At 45.2% G+C, this 15,895-nt stretch overlaps 1 protein-coding gene across 1 annotated transcript in view; it reads right to left on the reverse strand.

The window, feature by feature from the left end:
* SND1 (staphylococcal nuclease and tudor domain containing 1) overlaps nt 1-15,895 on the reverse strand; it is a 419,293-nt gene that overhangs the window by 160,260 nt on the left and 243,138 nt on the right. Inside the window, exon 14 of the mRNA XM_082661749.1 lies at nt 8,481-8,553. Coding sequence (XP_082517875.1) covers nt 8,481-8,553 — 73 coding nt within the window. The remainder of the gene's footprint in view (nt 1-8,480; nt 8,554-15,895) is intronic.

Here is a 15,895-nt window from a genome sequence, read left to right on the forward strand (position 1 = left end):
CAAAATTGTGTACAACATATTCCTTAGGGAATATGTTGGAAGCATGCTAAATAATGCCTTACAACTTGAGTAAGCAGAATGCCTGTGTTAGTAAAATGACTTACTTTGAGATGTTTACATAAGCAATAGCCACAGGACAAAATGAGTTCAATCTAGGGCTACGCAGTGTTATGATGGTGGAGAGTGAAGCCGTGGCTGGGCAGAAATATTTCAAGTTTCATCACATCACTCGGCAGTCACAGGACAGATCAGACAACCTGATCTCACACCTGAACCTGGGAATCGGGAATGTTATCAACTGCCTCCAAAATACCTGAAGCATTCATTTAGCCAAGTCTGCAATGGGCTCATTCACAGCCAATTTGGACCCATGAAATAGACTCATAGAACACTCCCCACATGCACCCAGAGAACAGAAAAGAGAATTGAAGAGCATGAACCAGCGAGAGCAGAATCTGTGCTAGAGGCAACTCTCTCTGGAAAGAGATGACATTTTTTTCTTTGGAAAAAATGCTCCTGGACTCCCTCAATTTCTTTTCTCCTTTCTTTGAACAAAGGAAGAAAGACACAAAAATTATAGCTCAGGACACTTAAATAAAAGCTAGGACCCTGTTTCTCAGAGCTCATTTGTAGGCGTCCCCCTGTATGAAGTCAGTTAAACAAGGAATCAGAAGGGAACTAGACAAATTTGTGGCAGAAAACTTCCTGAAAACAGAATTCACGGCAGTGACACACCAAGTCTACAGATTATTTTGGAAATAAGATGTTTTACTGAAAGAAGTAACAAATTTTAAGAAATGCTGTCTCTAATAGTGCTCTAACCTCTGGACAAGTCACCTGATCAAACATTTCTTCAGAGGTGCTGACATTCAGAGCTGGAACACACCCACCAAACGTCAAGACATAGGGCCCTGTGCTCAATGTCCAGTCCCTCTACCTCAACCTATTATGGCGCCTGAATTTTCCAACACAAATGCTTGTCGGACTGTGACCACCTAGAGGAGTGGGATAGGGAGGGTGGGAGGGAGGCTCAAGAGGGAGGGGATATATGTATACATATAGCTGATTAACTTTGTTATACAGCAGAAACTAACAAAATATTGTAAAGCAATTATACTCCAATAAAGATGTTAAAAAAAAAAAAAAAAAGCTTGTTGGTGAAAAAACGGCAGACCCAGTAAGGTACAGGATGGAATTGGGCATTCTGCAGATGAAAGAGACATATTCACTTTAGAACTGTATTTTTAAAAAGAACTTCTACAACCAAATGACTCTTCATATCTTCAGGTACAAAGGAGGCAATAAAAACAATGTTATAAGTAGTTTTGTATCTCTCTCTTGTTTTTGCAATTTCTTCCCCTATCCGCTTAAAGGATAATTTTCAAACAGGTAAAATCATGACTTCTATACAAATATAAAATAAAGATGTGTCAAAAATTTTATTTTAACTCACTAATTCATGAGGGAACCAGAAAGATATTACAAGTGATTCAAAGCAGAGCCTGGAGGATGGATATACATACAGGCAGCTAGAAATGCTGAAGTCAATTTGCTAAAGACGCAAAACTGTACAGCAAAACTATAGAGTGAAAATGTAAAGTTTGAAAATATTTCTTTTACAGAGTAGAAATTAATTGTATCTGTCTATACAGGGCCACATTTGTACAAACAGGAATCATTTGCATCTTTATTAGGTCTTCACAAGTTAAATTCCCTCTCCACAGGGGTGCAAAACATGCCAGTTAAAACGTAAAATAGATAGCTAGTGGGAAGCAGCCATATAGCACAGGGAGATCAGCTCGGTGCTTTGTGACCACCTAGAGGGGTGGGATAGGGAAGGTGGGAGGGAGGGAGACGCAAGAGGGAAGAGATATGGGAACATACGTATATGTATAACTACTGATTCACTTTGTTATAAAGCAGAAACTAACACACCATTGTAAAGCAATTATACTCCAATAAAGATGTAAAAAAAAAAAAAAAGCAAAGGGGCTACAGAATCAGATAACCCCAAAGGGTTTACTAGGCAGCACCCAGCGTTCCACTGAAAGGATACCCAATAATCATCTTGCCAGTTTCAAAGTCCACTAACAATTTCTCCTGATGTCCCAAACTAAATAAAAGAGATGAGAGATTATGTCCTAGATTTCATGCCCTACGGTGCAAAAAAAAAATCCACAACAGAAGAACTCAGTTAAAAACTGGATTAAATTTGTAAAAGGTGGTGCTTAAACACAACCACTAACTGCGGTAGAGGCTGAAATACAATCTTTTTAAAATTCCAGAATTTCTGTGCAATTTCATTCAGAAACATGTTCAGACTAAGAAAGATAGACTTCTCTCTTATTCCCATGGAAAGCATAAATGCTTTCGGATTTCTTTAGAAGGAGAGAGGGATACCCCTGCAGTTCTGGGGAGTGTGAACAGGAGAGCTTTACAAAACAAGAACTGGCCACACAGGACTCCTAGGGCTCAAAGAACTATGGACAAAAGGCCATAAAGCAATGCACTCAGCCCTTAGGGAGGGCGACCAGCTGAAGCAAACTCCCCCCAAATCAAGGTCTCCTTAACAAACTCCAACTCTTTTGCAGAGGGAGAAGGGAAAAGGGAGCTGTGGGGAGGGATGGGAGGACAGGAGAGGAGAGGGGGAGGGGATGGAGAAAGGAAAGAGCCTCAGCAGCATGGGAGAGAGACTCCCAGGGTAGCTGCCACTCTGCCCTCGCAGCTGCCTTCGCCACGGGGCCGCCGTGCATGTTTCTGTGCTGTGAGAGTCCTGGTCACCGAGCTGCACACTGCAGTCCGACTGGAGTGGCTGGAGTTCAAGAACCTTCGGGTGTGGGGAGAGGAACAAAGAGAGCAGCAGCTTCCCCTAAACTGGCAAAAACTAGAGTTGCCAAATGCAGGAGAGATGCAAGAAAGCACCTGAGAGCCCAGCACTAGCACTGAGCCTGGCTTCCCCGTGAGCAGACATCAACCTTATGGAGCACATAAGGCTTCCAGCAGCAAGGTCAGCAGCCGGTGCGCTGGCTCTTGCAGGACAAGGTTCTTCTGGGATTTCCCCAGGGGAACAAATGTATAGTGTGAAGGGAGCTCTAGTGCTCAGCAACCAAACTCCCAGGCAGAGCCCTAGGCCTTGACCTTGTGTAGTCAGCACAAAAGGGACATTAGAGGGTTAGGAGGTTACTCAGAGGCTAAGGGAGAGTAAAAGAGGGAAGAGCTATTAAAACAAACAGAAAAGGAGCGTCGGTACCATCAAATCACCGGTGATTAGAAGCTGAGGGGAACCTTAGGGTCACGTAAGCAAGAGGCATTCTAAACAAGAAGGCCAGAAGACACACAAGGGAACTGCAGTTTAACACAGGCCTAAGTTATAAAGCCCCTGGGTGACTGTATTGCTTTATACCTTCCTCAGACTTACTGGACAGACCACTTTTTATATCTCTTCAGCCGAAAACATTTTAAAACTCTTACATTGAGGCCCAACTCCATTGGGAGCTAAGAAAAGATAACTTCTATAATGGCCCCCAAGACTCATGGAAAGGGCTGCCTCCAACACCCCGAGGAAAAGAGGACACTGCTATTCAAGTTCAAAAAGATACTGAAAAACCAGAACCTGAAGGAAGAGGTCAGGAGGACATGCTTAAAATCCTGCTTATTTATTTTAAAGGAACACGTCCATCCTTTATATTCGCACGTGAGACTCTGACTGGGCAACTCCGCAGGTCTTCATGATTTAATGGAGAAAGCAGGGACCTGAAAATCTGACTCTCCCTAATCCCCACCCCCAGAGCTAGTCTTTGGACCATTCTAGGCCACGCTTAAGCACATTCGTATTAGTAATAGTATGTATCTCCAACAAAAACCACTGATGGATAGAGGAGGTTACCAAGCAGTCAGTATGGAACGTGAGCAAAGAAGACAATCTTCAAGTGAGCCCGACCAGAAGGCAAGGAAGGAGAGAAGAGCAGAATAAACAGCAGCAAAGTCCGCTTCCAAGTCATCAGGATTCCGCATCATGGAAAGGCAGAAGATGTTCAGGAGATGGACAGCCCCATCCTGGTAATCGGACCCGTTCTGGGGCTGTTAGAAATGTGGCTGAAGTGGATAGGATGCCGGGCTAGGCTCCAGCCTCTCATGGTGTCGTCAACACACGTCATAACCCCACACGCACCTGAGAGGAAAGAACACATGACAGGAAATAGAGGAAAAGTCAAATAGACACTATGACTCACCAAGCACCAGCGGAGGGAGGCAGAGGAAGAAATCGGTGTAACGCGGCTACAACCTGAGGAGTGGGAGCCCTCTCCTACCTCAGAACCGTAATTGATTTGTCTGATTTACCAGAACAACAGCAAGCCACGCACCAGCCACATTTTATTGCCTGTTTTACACGTTATATTTGCAGGAGACTGTATTTATTACAGAGGAGGCTACGGCAAAAACAATAATAAACAAAAGATAAGCAACAGCCTTATATTCCACTGACGCGCATTCCGACTTTTTGTATGCTGGCGAGGGAGGGAGTGGAGAAAGGAACAGGGAAAAACAAAACCCACTAATAATGAAAACATGGTTGTATGAAGGGAAGCAGTCACCACAGAATCACCCTCCAAATGGAATCAGATCTAGTACCAAGTTGATCAAATTCTTAGCGGTTTCACATTCACAGGAACATCCCGGCCTGAAGGGTAACCGGATAGGGGTAATAAGGACAGCAATGACAGGTGCTTGTAATAGGCTATTTCCTTCAACTTCAAAAGTCAGAAATAAAGGAAACCAGTAACTGCTTCAGGACCCAAATTACCAGATTTTTCTTTTTTTTTTCCTTTAGTGGATATCCTGAAAAACAGGAGTAGAGATGCAGAAGAGCCAAGTTTATCCAAGCCCCAGTCAAAAGGTAGGTTCATCCAGTTGGCATTACACACAGATACCATGAAGCTTACAGAAAACACAACACTCAGCTGACGTTAATGTCAAAAATCATCTATATTAACAAAATCAAAACACAACACAACCTAAACATTGGGGAGCCATCGTAACATTTTTGAAAAGTCAAAAAACTGTAATGTGTTCTTGATATGGGAAGGGATGCAAGAGGCTCAGCTGGGGACAGGAGAACACAAAGTTAGAAAGCATGTTTAGTAGCCAACACCTGAGCGGTCAGTCCTGGGAAAAGCTGATGAATGCACATGAAAAGGCCTGCTTGTTTCAGCACCACACGAGGAGGCCCGCATCTCACCTGCCGAAGCACAGTCAGTCTACACCTGGGTCACTTAACTTCCCACAGTAGGGAGTCAGCCAAGCAGGGCTTGCACTTGCTAACTCGCTACAGGAGGCATTTTCATGCACTGAGCCTTACCTGCTGAAATCATTTTTACAAAATACAACAGAAGAGATGGGAACAAGGGGTAGAAACCTGACTCTAAGAGTGGGAGGCCATTAAGACCAGAACAAATGTATGGGTTATTTGTCTCACAATCATGATATAACCTCTTCCACACTCTTTCTTGAGTGTTCAGAGAACAAAACGTGAAGAGCATATGTGTCTTCTCCTCCTCCAAGGATGTGACCTCGGTTGGGGTGAGAGGTCATGCACAAATATCAGTTCATAGTCAATTATGGTGGCAGCATATTGCATACAGTGGCAGCTCAACAAAAACTGCCATTTACCACGACCTGCAACTAACAGAGGGACCAACGGTGGGAGGGAGGGACACAAGGATTAAAAAAAAATTGAGAAACTTTAATGAAACCATTATATATGCTTGTATTACATGGCCTTTATTCCAATGTTTGTTTCTTCAACCAGATGTAAACTATTTGCCCATCTGACCCCACATGCCTACCTGTCCCTCAGTAAGATAACCAGAATACTTCAGGAAGCTGAAGACCCATACATCTCACTTAAATGGCACAAGGGCACCCAAAACACACATATACTGAACACGACATTGTGATGGAAAGAAAGGAAGGTTAGAAGGGGGAGACAAAACTTGTCTATTATACAGGGCACCAAAAAACGCTGCAATCTAAGCTGAATAATGTGTTATGAAGGTGGACAAGGTCACTCTGACATCTGTTAAATGGAATAGCTTTTTCACTTCCACTCTCCCACGTGATCTAGCTTTCCTCTTTTATTTATATGGTAAGTGGGGAAGTCTGAGCTGCATTTATCTATCTATCTATTTATTTATTTGCGGTACGCGGGCCTCTCACCGTTGTGGCCTCTCCCGTTGCGGAGCACAGGCTCCGGACGCGCAGGCTCAGCGGCCATGGCTCACGGGCCCAGCCGCTCCGCGGCATGTGGGATCCTCCCGGACCGGGGCACGAACCCGTGTCCCCTGCATCGGCAGGTGGACTCTCAACCACTGCGCCACCAGGGAAGCCCACTGCATTAATTTTTGAATAATGTAAGAGCAAACCAATTTGCCAATATCTAGGCAGAAAAGAGGATAAAGGTATGTATGAAACCGAACTACAGTTCAGTGGGGGATTATGAAGACAGGTTTCCTAAGATTCATTGCTACCAAAAACAAACACGCAAACATAAAGAAAACGCATCAAGGTAGAAGGCAGCATGTGATCCAAAGACAGCGCTCAAGGTCATTAGGACACTATGCTGGGGGTACCAAGAGGACAGCCCCAAAGCAACTGTAACTCTACCTCAAAAACCTGCTGAGGGCCTCACCTCGATGTCAATAGGAAATCTAAGCAAGAATAGGAACTCCACAGGCCAAAACACAGCACCATCCCCAAGGCTGAATTCAGCTTCTAGATGGCCCTGGAGTATGGGCCAGACATGAGCTTTTGGGTGGGCATATCTGCCATTAGTGCAGGAGTCACCACTATGTTTTCCAAAACAGGTATTTTACAGCGCTGTCCCCCTGCAGTTGAATAACCAAAAAAATTACCCTTTGACTTCACCAAAATGATATTAAAGGAAATATTGTTGAGAATGCCACAGCAGATACATATAGAAGTTAATATACACATGAACAATAACACAGCACGGTAAACCACAGAGAAAACTGGCCTGATACCAGCTTGCTGGGAAAGCCACCTGTGAACCATGAGCCTCAGGAGATACAACACAGTCACCTGTGGCTCAAAGGCCATTAGTAGCAGGTTTTCTGGGCTTCTCTGGACTCGAGCTACGAGGAACGCACAGTGATGTACCTTGCTCGTTAAACTGTGGCACGACGTCTTGACGGAAGTCTAATTAATTAATTGCCACACTGTGCCATCTGTAGTCTGCAGTGACTGCTACAGAGAGGGAAAGCTCAACAGAATCCCAGTGATTAAAGCCAACAGGGGACGACCACACCCAGGCAGAGGAGAGCTGCCGAGACAGGTCAGAAGCCACCACAAGGAACCACAGGCAAAGCCTGAGCCAGGCTTGGGAACACAATATAAGACACACTGGAATTCATCACTGCTGTGGGCCTGGCTGAGCTTCTGTTTACGGTAGTATTTTCTTCTTGTGCCCAAGGCAAGCTTCCCAAGTGTCCAAGCTAAGACTGACTACCCTTCCTCTGTCATGTCCCTTGGGCTGCGTGCTCCTCCCTACACATGCCCTGGAGCCCCTCCTTACCCATTAGTGACTATGGGAGTTGAACTGGATGGTGTGTGTCCCAGGAACAGAGGGTGAAACTGACAGCCAGAAGGCCTTCCTCTGGCCACCTGATCAAAATCAACCCCTGAACCCTCACTACTGCCTTGGTCTGTTCCACTCCTCAGAGCAGTCGCTGCTGCCTGGGCATTGCTATTGTCTCCCTTTCCTGCTTGCATGTAGGGACTTTATCAGTTCTGTTCATTGTTACATTTTCTGCCTAGAGCAGTTCCAGGCACAGTAGGCACTTGCTGAGTAAATGAATAAACCCCCTCAACTAACAAAGGAGTCTAATTCAGCCAATGAAAGTTCCTAAATATGCAAGGGTAGCATCCTGATCATGAAACAGTCGTTTGGACACAGCCTTTAGGGAGCTCAAAAGTATCTGCATCATCTCTTCTCCTACATCATCTAATATATCTGTTAGCTCAAAGGATGCTCACATACTTCTCCCTAGTTGATTAGGATTAATTAGGATTAATTCCTAAACCTGTCCTAGAACCTGTATTTGACCTTTCTCCACTAAGACTTTCCAGTCACAGAACAGGGATTTTTTTAAAAGGTAATTTTATTTTAATACAACTCAAAAGAAATATCTCCTAACTCATGATAATAAGAAAAGGGAAAAGCAACTCAGTAAAAATTCAGATGAAGAGATAGGCGGTTTTATGCCCTTGTTTAAATTCTGTTTTCCTGGAGTATAAAACAGGATCTCTATAGATGCATTAGGAGAAGCCATGGAAAAATTCACATTCAGTGCCTGAAAACGAATGAGCTACAGAAAACACATCAACTGAGGTCCTTCGGTGAATAAGCAGCCAAGCTCCTGGCGCCTCGGAGCCACACAGCTCCATTCACGGACACAACTCACCCCAGATATGTCTGCGACACGGTGGATAGGCACTTCCTTCTTGCTATGCAATCCTTTACCATTCTTAATAGCCCTGTAAAGAAAGAAGAAAAAAGAAAAGAAGCCCGATGACAATACAAATCACACTGGGAAGGGGTAAGGAGGGTGGGAAAAGGCGGCAGGAAGAGACGTTGGTCCGATGGTCACATGTCACTACACAGGGCACGCTGCTGAGCAGCCAGTCTCGGCCAGAGCATTGGGAGGTGGGGAGGGTACACTCCTGCTCTTCCCCTATAAGCCCAGTTACCACAAGCTGGCTGCTAGTTACTGCTAACAGTGTGCCTGGTTATCAAAGAGAGCTCCAGAACTTGTTTCCAAAGGAAAGGCATCGTTCTAGGCACAAAAGAAGAATCAGTTGGAAGAGCACATTCCTAAAAAACAGAAGTAATAACGTTTCTTTCTGTGTTTAATCACATGAAACATTTTAAATGCAAAAATATGTAGCTAGTGTTCCAATTCTAATGGAAATAAGTTCCTCCCAAGTAAAAAGATAAGTTGCCCTGAATGAAGCAATGCTGTACAGAAAAGTCTTTTTAATAATGGGGAAGAAGGGAAATTCCCTGGCAGTCCAGTGCTTAGAGCTTGGCGCTTTCACCACCAGCCCGGGTTCGATCCCCGGGCAGGGAACTAAGACATGGCAAGCTATACCGCACAGCTGAAGAAAAAAAAAGGGGGGGGGGGAAATTAGCAAAGGTACATAACTGACATTAAGCCTCATTTTCAATCAGTCTCAGGTTGTAATAACACTGGGATTAGCAGGGGACCCTGGGACACACATCTGACCACTGGCTGGTTTGCTCCAATCTCCCACCTTTTGCCTCCTAATCCCTTGAGTGGTAGCTTCAGGGACATGATGATCACTCATGTAACAATGAAGGACCGCAGAATCAAAGGTGATGAGTACATCACTCAGCGATGACACCATTAGTCAAGACCTTTGCGCATACTGCCAGCCTGCAGACCCACACAGGGAACACTGCTGTGTTTAGAGATTGAGGAAGAGGTTCAGGAGTGTGACTGCTCCATGAACTAGACTTTCTAGGGTTTCCATATTCCAGAGAAAGTGTTAAACTGCCCAGGCCAGGGTCAACACGTCGGACCCTCACACTAGGAACCACACTGCAACCTTCTTCCCACTCGGGCTCCACTAATGAGCAGGAGTAGAGGCATTACTCTCAGGTCCTAACTTTCTAAAACCAATTCACAAATCAAACTGGGTGGGTGTTGCTGAGTGCAAAGTGGAACAGTCACTTCTTACATACTTGGACCCTTACCACTCCCCACTTGCCCCTTTTTCCAACCCAGGGGACTTGTCTCTCACTCAACTGATTTGAAACACCTTCTGTTCAGATACGACAAAACACTTCCCTTACCACCCAGTTTCCACTCCATGATGAGGGGAAGAAGTCAAAGTACAGAATTAAGAAAAAAATCATACACTCATTCTAATCTGAACTGTTGGCTGAAAGAAAACATTTCCAAGTTCCTTGACTCCCATGATTCCTCCTGAATCTGAATCAAGGGCTTCAGCTTTAGAAATTGCAAATGGGTCACAATTGCTCCATTTAATTTCAGTCCAGTGATTTACTGTTCAGGGTGTCTGATAATGACCACGGACCAGGTTTAGCCCCTGGTCCCTTGGGATCTGCACACTAATGGTAGCTCTAACTCTTCCATCTCCCAAAGCCCTGTGTACATCCTGCTTGTGTCCTGTTTCTACAGCCTCCTCTGCCATCAGCAGGCTTTCCCCATTTTGCTACCATAAACTCCAAGGAGGGGGCTTGGGAACAAACCCGCAGCGAGGCAAGGCAAGAGCTCACTGCCACCCTGAGGTAAGTCGCCTTTCTTCTAGGCGAGGCCTGCTCAGCTTTCTGCAGGTCCCACGTGGGCACAGATTGCCCACAGCCTTCTCCTCTTCTAACAACCAAAATACATGGACCTGCCCAATAAACAGAAGGTTCACGGAGAACACTGCTGAACTCCTGGCCTTTCCTGGGGGTTGGAGAGCACTTCATATACTACAAGGAAAAAAGAACAGGGCCTGGGCAGTAAGTCAGAAAACAGGTTCTCAAAGCAAAAATGGTGAGCTGGTAACCTACAATTCTGCTTTCTCTCTGTGACCCCAAAGTAGCTTTGTGCCATAAGCAGAAATTCAGCACTTAACCAAGATTAAACATACAACCCCAAGGGGAAAAACATAATACCCCAAAGCAGAAAATATGGATAATAGTGTACATATGACATTTGAAACAATCCAGAATTCTTTAAAATTAAGTCTTTTTTTTTGTTGTTGTTGTTGTTTTTTAAGGTACGCGGGCCTCTCACTGTTGTGGCCTCTCCTGTTGCGGAGCTTAGGCTCTGGACGCGCAGGCTCAGTGGCCATGGCTCACAGGCCCAGCCGCTCCACGGCATGTGGGATCTTCCCGGACTGGGGCACAAACCCGTGTTTCCTGCATCGGCAAGTGGACTCTCAACCACTGCGCCACCAGGGAAGCCCTGTTTCATTGTTTTATTTATTTTTGAACATCTTTATTGGAGTATAATTGCTTTACAATGGTGTGTTAGTTTCTGCTTTATAGCAAAGTGAATCAGCTATACATATACATATATCCCCATATCTCCTCCCTCTTGCGTCTCCCTCCCACCCTCCCTATCCCATCCGCTAGGTGGTCACCAAGCTGATCTCTCTGTGCTATGTGGCCATTCTCTACGTCTGTGTCTTTATTCCTGTCCTGCCCCTAGGTTCTTCAGAATCAGTTTTTTTTGTTTAGATTCCATATATATGTGTTAGCATACGGTATTTATTTTTCTCTTTCTCACTTAATTTTACTGTCATACAGTGAAGTAAGTCTTAATATTAAAAGAAGAAATTCTCTTACCTTGTTCCTAAAAAAAATATTAGATACTTGTTTACATTCAGGCATTAATTTTGGAAAAACCTTCAAAGACTTCATCTTTTCACACTTTAGATACAATTGCTAAATTAGATAAATTTCAGGCAACATCATATTTAAACTGAGAAATAGTTCTTGGCAAAACAGAGACAAGGGCTTTCCTGGTGGCGCAGTGGTTGAGAGTCCGCCTGCCAACGCAGGGGACACGGGTTCGTGCCGCGTTCTGGGAAGATCCCACATGTCGCGGAGCGGCTGGGCCCATGAGCCATGGCCACTGAGCCTGCACGTCCAGAGTCTTTCCTCCGCAATGGAAGAGGCCACAGCAGGGAGAGGCCCACATACCCCCCAAAAAAAACACAACAAAAAAAAACAGAGACAAAATTGAAAGTTAATAATTTGTAGACACTAAGCACAAATGCTGCCCGCCCAGGAAGTCCCCTAAAGTACAAGTGGTATGCTGGACCCAGACGGCAAAGTGTGAGGCATCACTGAGTAGCTAAATGGTCTCATGTGCCAGCTTGAGTCTCCCTCCCTGTGCTGAGGTTGCTTTGGTTCTTGTTTGCCAGCTGCTGCAGAAACGACACCAGGTGAGCCATCCCCAGAAAACCTCCCTCAACCTGACACAAGGCTGATGCCACGGGAGGGGGAGGGGAGGGGGAGGGAAGGGGGGAGGGAGGGGATCTGGGGGAACCACCCAGCGCAGGAGGCTGGGAGGGAGGTGATATGGGGATATATGTATACATTTCGCTGATTCACTTTGTTGTACAGAAGAAACTAACAACATTGTAAAGCAATTATACTCCAATAAAGATATAGAAAAAAAAAGAAAGAGATTCATGCTTTTATCTCAAAGAGGTAAGGAGCAAACACCAAGAGTGGTAGGCTTACCACAGTGCGGTTAATGAAAGGAATATAATATGTACCTTTGTTCCGGGATGCAAGCATCCATATATGACATGCCGGCCTACTAACAGTTGTATATAAGGAAAATAAAAACAGGAAGATCCTGGTCCTGCTGCCTTGTCATTATTTCCTGGTGCGGCTACCCCTGTATCTTACATAACCCACCTTCTCTGGGATAGGTTTGGGGCCCTCTGTCTTTGAGACCTGGGAGGGTATAAAGGTAGAAGGTTTGCTTCCACTGATACCTGCTCCACAGAGCAAACACCAACTCCCCTCTCCATGCTGCCTGCAGGCTGCAACCACGGCTCAACATCCCTTTTCATTAGGCAAGGAATGAAACTCCTGACTTCTAAGCTTCACCTGCTGTGTCTGCTTAATAGCTGCTTTCTCACAAAGGCAGGCTGGAGCTCAGGCCAGCCAGGAGAAAAGAAGCAGGGGGGCAGACCACAGGCTGCTCCTCTCAGAGGCTTTCTTCTCCAAGCAGCCGCAGGACAAAGATGGCAACAACCAGCAGTGTCAATAATGGACAGAAATCATCACCAGCCAGGAAAAGTGAGTAACGTCCACATACCTACAAAGAGGTAACAGTAAAGGACAGGGATGAAAACTCAGGTGTCTAGGTTGCTTCTAGAAGCTTCTAGAAGCTATAGCGTGGAAGAGGAACCCCATTCAGATCACTGGAAAACTATTCCCTTTAACCAACGAAGTCTGAAATTCTTCTGTATGAGATACTACTGCCTTCCCACTAGAAGATAAAAACCATCAACTCTGCAAAGGCAGGCAGGGAGGTTGTCAAAGGGAGATTAGCCCGGCTACCTTAGCGCAACAGAATGAGAACCTAGCACTCTTTATATGAAGAAACAGTTTGCTCTTCGGTTTTGGGGCCCCTTGCACAGGCAGAAAACCTCCTTCTCCAAGGCACAAGCCTTAGCACCACTGACATCTTGTGTCATCAGTTCATCTTGTGCCAACAAAGAGGCCATGACCTTAATTTCAATGTATAGATTATTATTTTGAATATTTTTGTGAGTTTACAAAAAAAAGTTCAAAGACTGTATGGTTAGATTCAACCTTATCCCAATCATAAAATAGTTGCCACACGAGGAATTCTTAACCTGGCGACATAAGTGAGCTTCACGTAGGATGCTGGGAATACCTATTAGCTAACCTGAAGTGGTAGTAGAATTATATATATGAATTTTTCTGGGGCATGGGAACTCCAACCGTTTCCCAGTTCAAAAAGAACCACTTTCATACATAAAGGCATTTAAAGAAAATAAAGTGACAGAAAGCATACCACAGAGAGGTAGCAGGGAAATGCCGAGGAAGATCAGGAGGCCCTGAATTCATCATTCCCCTTTAACAACACTGTCTTGGTAACCAGGAACCACAATGTCCCTTAACTCTGCTTCTCCTTCCTTGCCTGCAGCCAGAACTTCCTTCCTAACTGTGCTCACTTGGCTTTTTTGTAACCCCCCTGGGCCAGGCCCACACCAATTTATTCCAAGATAACATCAGGAATATTTTAAATCCACTCAGGTCCCTTTGAGAGTGCACACCACTGCTGCATGACTTCTCCACAGAATTGATTTTTTCATTTCGCTCCCCTACTTATACCCATGACAAAGACCACCAGCCTGTGACATCCATCGAGTGGAAAGTGTAATGCTTGGCTTTCATGGGCCCCAGAGTTTATGTCTTCCCACCATTTCCACATTACTCCTTCTGATTCAATTAGGTCCATCTTCCCCAGGCCCCCTATGTGCAAGTTATTCATTACACTGTCTTTATAGATCCACACTAGTGAAAGAAAAGAATTACAGCTTATCAGTAGCCACCACCTCACCACAATCATAAAACAATTGTCATGTAGGAATTGTTAACCTGGGGTCCTAGGTGGGGGGCTGTTTGAACACTGGAAGTATCTATGAACTACTTTGAAATGGCAGAATTATACATGTGAATGGGTACATGCACGTGTATCTCTCAGTTCATCATGCAGTTTAAACTGCAATGCAGTATTTTCAAATTGTATCGTGTTCACTTTATTTCTATAGCTAGTCTACAGGCCCTTTGAGGGTTAGAATTCTATCCTTAATACTCGTTACGGTACTTAACACAGAGCTATGTCACATAGTTTTAAACTCAGGGTCACCTAGTTCAATGACTGTGTGTCTAGTAAAGCTGAACAACTGCCCGCTGACTAATGCAGAGTGTGAAGATATTTCAGATTGGAGACATGGATAATGCCAACTGAGTGTAGGGCGCAGAAGAGTGAGGCTTGCTGGCTCTCCTGGAGGTGCAGGTTCACGATATATGCTCCAGGTCGCAGACATCTTGGTTTTGCTACTTGGAGTGGGGCAAGGCAGAAGAGCTGAAAGCCTGGCCTCTAAGCAGAAGCAAAAGTGCATCAAGAACAAAAGCCTCTCGCTCCCTTCTTCAAGAGTCCTACAGCTAGAGGAGATGGTCAATAGTCTGAATGGCAGTGACGGGAGCAAAGCTCCGGCCACCATAAACAGTGAAATGGAGCCAAGTGGCAGGATTGTCAGAAACACCTACTAGATAATACAGGGTAAATGACTAAGGAGAAAGGAAAATAATTCCAACGGAAAAGGATAAAAAGCAGAACAAAGAATGAGCAACTTGCTAAACTTCTAAAGAAGCTTTCATTGTGTTTCAGATCATACTGATGAATACAGCAGTGAAACACAGCAAAAAGGAACACCTCCTTTGGTCTTTCTACTGGTTCCTTGGCAGCGGGAAGAAGCAACCAGGTCCTGACACTCGGAAAATGAGACGCAGAGCAGGCACAGGCGCACAATGGTGGGTGGGCATTATGCAGCTGCATTTTCAACGAAACCAGAATTACTGATAAGACAGAAAAGATGGAGAGTACAGAGACTGGAAAGGAGGAAATTGAGTCCTGTGGTCAACGGGAGGTCAGTGAACTAATGAGTCAGGAGGTATTATGAGGCAGCGGAGCAAATAACAAGGAACTCTGGGCCACCTCATCGAAAACTAATATAAGAAGAAACGAAGACGCATTGCTATTCCACCAGGTGTGACATCTGATCTGCTGTGCTCAGGTTAAGAGAGGGGGAAAAACTGAACTCTGTGGCAGAGAATCACCAGAGAAGAGGTAGCCCAATATTAGATTCATGGGAAACACAAGCAGACCACGCTGTCCCAGATTAGGACCAAAGGACTACTAGAGCAGGTAGAAATGGTCAGTGTCAGTCTAAAGTCTTCTTGAGGGGCTTCCCTGGTGGCGCAGTGATTAAGAATCCGCCTGCCAATGCAGGAGACACGGGTTCAAGCCCTGGTCTGGGAAGATCCCACATGCCGCGGAGCAACTAAGCCCATGTGCCACAACTACTGAGCCTGCGCTCTAGAGCCCGCGAGCCACAACTGCTGAGCCCATGTGCCACCACTACTGAAGCCCGTGCGCCTAGAGCCCATGCTCCCAAGAAGAGAAGCCACTGCAATGAGAAGCCCGTGTACCTCAATGAAGAGTAGCCCCCGCTCGCCGCAACCAGAGAAAAGCCCGCGTGCAGCAACGAAGACCCAACGCAGCCATAA

Source organism: Grampus griseus (genome assembly GCF_964374135.1).
Source record: "Grampus griseus genome assembly, chromosome: 9".
NCBI lineage: Eukaryota > Metazoa > Chordata > Mammalia > Artiodactyla > Delphinidae > Grampus > Grampus griseus.